This window comes from Maniola hyperantus, chromosome 19, assembly GCF_902806685.2.
Source record: "Maniola hyperantus chromosome 19, iAphHyp1.2, whole genome shotgun sequence".
Classification (NCBI taxonomy): domain Eukaryota; kingdom Metazoa; phylum Arthropoda; class Insecta; order Lepidoptera; family Nymphalidae; genus Maniola; species Maniola hyperantus.
The window spans coordinates 13,653,642-13,658,048 of record NC_048554.1 but is presented as its reverse complement, the minus strand read 5'-3'; the positions used below and the strand labels follow the sequence as shown (position 1 = coordinate 13,658,048).

Genomic DNA, 4,407 nt, shown 5'->3' with positions numbered 1-4,407 from the left:
TCTCGGCGACGGAACTGCTCATTCTATTTTGAAAACTTCCGCTTTCGGTATCAGTTCTATGACAACGATCGACATATTGTTCTATTCGCAAAAATGGGCCTCTTGGTAAATTACTACAAGACGTCTCATTAATTACATGGGATGAATGCCCCACGAGCCCATAGAGCACATAGAGCACATAGAGCACATAGAGCACATAGAGGCCGTGAACAGAACCTTCAAGGATCTCAGAAACTCCGCTACCGCCACGGGATCACTTTTGTGTTAGATGGCAATTTGCGAGGCACTCCCCGTTGTTATTACAGGAAGGCGTGTGGATAAAATAAAAGTGCGAAGCCGAGGCGGGTCGCTAGTGTTTTATGTTTAAAATTGCACGCAAATCTAATAATTATCAAGATAGTATCGTAAGATAGGAAAGCTATAAAGCAAAGGTCTAAAGATACCGCGTCGGGCGATTTTATGATCTGATAAAGCGATTATAATAATTGCGGAAATATAATAAGTACGGAAGCGCGGCGGTGACAGACGCGAGCTGCCTCCGAGCCATGACGTCGTGGAGAGTGTCCGTCGCGCTGCTGGCGCTGCTGTGCGGGGCCGACGCGGGCCGCGACCGCTACCATCCCGAGCCGACAGACGAGGCCGGCGCGCGCGCCGCCTCGCCGGACGAGGCGCTGGCGACCTACTGGTACTACGAGGCGCACACCGAGCTCAGGGCGCTGCACGCGCGGCGCAACGCCGAGCGGCGGCGGGCGCGCAACGTGGTCATGTTCATGGGCGACGGCATGTCCGTGCCCACGCTGGCGGCCGCGCGCGCGCTGCTCGGCCAGCGCGCGCACCGCCCCGGCGAGGAGGCGCAGCTCTCCTTCGAGGCCTTCCCCACCGTCGGCCTCGCCAAGGTGCCCATCGGTTGTATCGCCGAGTTCGGGAAGATCGCCCCGGTGTAACTCAGGCGTGTCGTTTGTCGGCAGACGTACTGCGTGAACGCGCAGACGGCGGACTCGGCGTGCTCGGCGACGGCGTACCTGTGCGGCGCGAAGGCCAACGGCGGCACGCTGGGGCTGACGGCCGCCGTGCCGCGCGGCGCGTGCAACGCGTCCCTCGCGCCCCACGTGCGCCTGGCGTCCGTGGCCGCCTGGGCGCTGGCGGACGGCCGCGACGCCGGTGAGGCCCGCGTCCCCCGCCCCGCGGCGCCGCGCGGGCCCCCCTGACCCCCCGTCTGTTGCAGGCATCGTGACGACGACGCGCGTGACGCACGCGTCGCCGGCGGGCGCGTACGCGCGCGCCGCCGACCGCAACTGGGAGAGCGACGCGGACGTGCGCGCCGCGGGGCACGACCACGCCGCGTGCGCCGACATCGCGCACCAGCTCGTGCACGAGTACCCCGGGAACGAGTTCAAGGTGAACTTTGGGGAGTGTAACTCTGCTGACGGACGGTCTGTCGACGCACGACTTCAACTATCACCACCCACCCAGCTCACACAGATTCTTGAACTGTTAAACTCTTATTACTGGTTTTACTGCGCAGTTCTTCAACAGAACGGCTTCTACAATCTGGTGTTCCCTAAGTTATTATTAGGATAGTATGTCATCTGCAAATGTACATGTACGTGTCACGTACAAATGTGCATGTACGTGTCACGTACAAATGTACATGTACGTGTCACGTACATGTACAGTTATATTATAGAGATATTAATATTAGGCAGGTCGTTTATATTATAGAGAAAAATCAATAAACGGCCCAGAGGCCTTGTAGTACCCCGGATTTGTTATATTGAAAATCAGATTTATATTTTTTGTTTCGCATTTTTCATCCATTTTAGTCACTTCAACGTACTGCTTCCTGTTATGTAAATAGCTTCTTATCCAATCCAATGCCACTGCCCACTCCTCAGATACCATATACTTCAGATGCCACTCCTCAGATACCATATACCTCAGATGCCACTCCTCAGATACCATATACCTCAGATGCCACTCCTCAGATACCATATACCTCAGATGCCACTCCTCAGCCATGACCTTGATCAGCAAGGTCAAACGCTTTATGAAAGTTACAACTATGAAAATTGGTATTCGGGCTTTCGGTTGAAAATGGAGGACATATTTTTAAGAAATTCCATCCCCTCATCGATTTTCGAAAATCCCACTCGAGCGAAACCGGAGCGGGTCATCTAGTTCTGTATTAAACTGATGTTCCCAGGTGATACTGGGCGGAGGTCGGCGCGAGTTCCTGCCCACGAGCGCCGTGGACCAGGAGGGCACGCCGGGCCGGAGGGAGGACGGCCGCGACCTCATCGCCGAGTGGCGCAGCAGCAAGCGCGCGCGCAACGCGAGCTGCGCGTACGCGTGGCACCGCGACCAGCTGCTGCAGGCCAACGCCTCACTGCCCGACTACCTGCTCGGCCTGTTCGAGGGCGGCCACCTGCGCTACAACCTGCAGAGCGACGCCGCCAGCGAGCCCACGCTGGCCGAGCTCACCGACGTCGCCATCCGCATGCTGAGCAGGAACGAGAGAGGCTTCTTCCTGTTCGTGGAGGGCGGGCGCATCGACCACGCGCACCACGACAACCTGGCCGAGCTGGCGCTGGACGAGACCATCGAGCTGAGCCGCGCGGTGGAGCGCGCCACGCGGCTGCTGGCGGAGGACGACTCGCTGGTGGTGGTGACGGCCGACCACGCGCACGTCATGGCCTTCAACGGCTACAGCCCGCGCGGCGCCGACGTGCTGGGCCCGTCCAACAACCGCGACGCTGACGGCGTGCCCTACATGACGCTGTCCTACATCAACGGGCCCGGCCACCGCCGCGAGGTGGACGGCAGACGCGTCGACGTCACGCAGGAGGAGGACTTCCGTATGTATCACACATATTTTTCGTCTATTCGAACAGAAAATTGACCCATTACACATTTTAATATTAATTTATGATTGATATTTATGATTGATATCTGATCACTTCGGATCATATTTTCAACACTTTTTATTTTGTATTTCATAAACGAATCTACTCAAACGTGTCGAACAGGAATTTTGTTACACAATTTTAATGAAAAAAAGCTTATTTTCAAATTTCATCTCAGACGTATTTTTGAACTTGATCACACATGATGACGACGACGGACGAAGTGCTGCAAATATTGATAGTCTTTTTCTATTACATTAAAAATCTTTGTTTCGTCTGTATAGATAAGCAGATAAGAGTGTTTAAACATTTTACGACATCATTAATGAATATATTAATAAGTAACGGTCCGAGGTGCGAGCCCTGCGCCACGCCAGACGTTATCGAAACAAAAGTAGAAGTGTAACCCTGACTGACATTGCCTGAGCACACTCGCGCAGATAGGAAATGAGCCATCTTAGGAGGTCACCAACTATACCGATCACTTCCAGTTTAGAAATCAGGATATGATGTGAGATTGTATCAAAAGCCTTGGAGTATATTATCGGCAGGTGGGGTGGAATGGCGAAGTCACGTGGAGGTGCCGCTGGGCTCGGAGACGCACGGCGCGGACGACGTGGCGGTGTTCGCGTGGGGGCGCCACCACGACGCGTTCTCGGGCCTGTACGAGCAGAGCCAGCTGCCGCACCGCATGGCGTACGCGGGCTGCTTCGGCGCGGGCCCGCACGCGTGCGGCGCGGCCGCGCTGCGCCAGCCGCTCATGGCGCTGTTCCTCGCGCTGTTCATGCAGCTTGCCAAATTATTCACTTAAATATTAGTCACCGGATTTACCTATATCCTATTTCGTAACAAAAGACAATTATTTTGAAAATGTATTAGGTAGGTACATAGTCTTGTGGCTGAAATTAGAATTGTATTTAAGTTACGCTTACTTAGTTAACCTATTTTAATAACAATGTATGTAGTGTGCGCTCAAAGATGCAATGTTTGATAAGTACCTACTTTTTATAACAAGCCTGTTTAAGCTCATTTCATATTTAAGTGTAAATTCCTTTATGGAACAAGAAATGTCAATCATCGATCTATCTGTAGCTAGTAGCTACTTCATCTGTACTCACTTGGCTACGTTGTTATTTTAAAATTATTGGATAATATTATTATACCTTTGGACATTATTCTCAAGTATCATCTGCGATACTAAATACCTAGACAGACTAACCGCCCGCGCCGCGCTCGTGAGAGTGGTTCGGGTATAATTTAACATAAGATGAAACTAAGGCTCTACATTTTAGTACTTTTCGTAATAAATACCTAATATTATATTAAATTATTTTTTAGTTTTTAGTGTAGGTACAAACACGGTTAGGTATTGAAGTCGGTTTTTATCCTTTTGTTTTTTTTCATATCGAATACAAAGCTAGTTTTTTTACTTTTCAGTTACCAGTTACGTACTATTTATCAGCAGTTGAGGTTTAAATCTCTTTTATTACGTAATTTTATTTCT

At 51.8% G+C, this 4,407-nt stretch overlaps 1 protein-coding gene across 1 annotated transcript; it reads left to right on the top strand.

The window, feature by feature from the left end:
- The first annotated feature begins 519 nt into the window (after window positions 1-519).
- Window positions 520-3,869, top strand: LOC117991516 (membrane-bound alkaline phosphatase-like). Its single transcript, XM_034979110.2, has 5 exons — window positions 520-896; window positions 969-1,161; window positions 1,226-1,398; window positions 2,204-2,855; window positions 3,455-3,869. Exons 1-5 carry the CDS (start codon window positions 546-548, stop codon window positions 3,712-3,714), a joined length of 1,629 nt encoding a protein of 542 aa, XP_034835001.1. The 5' UTR covers window positions 520-545; the 3' UTR covers window positions 3,715-3,869.
- Window positions 3,870-4,407: the final 538 nt, after the last annotated feature.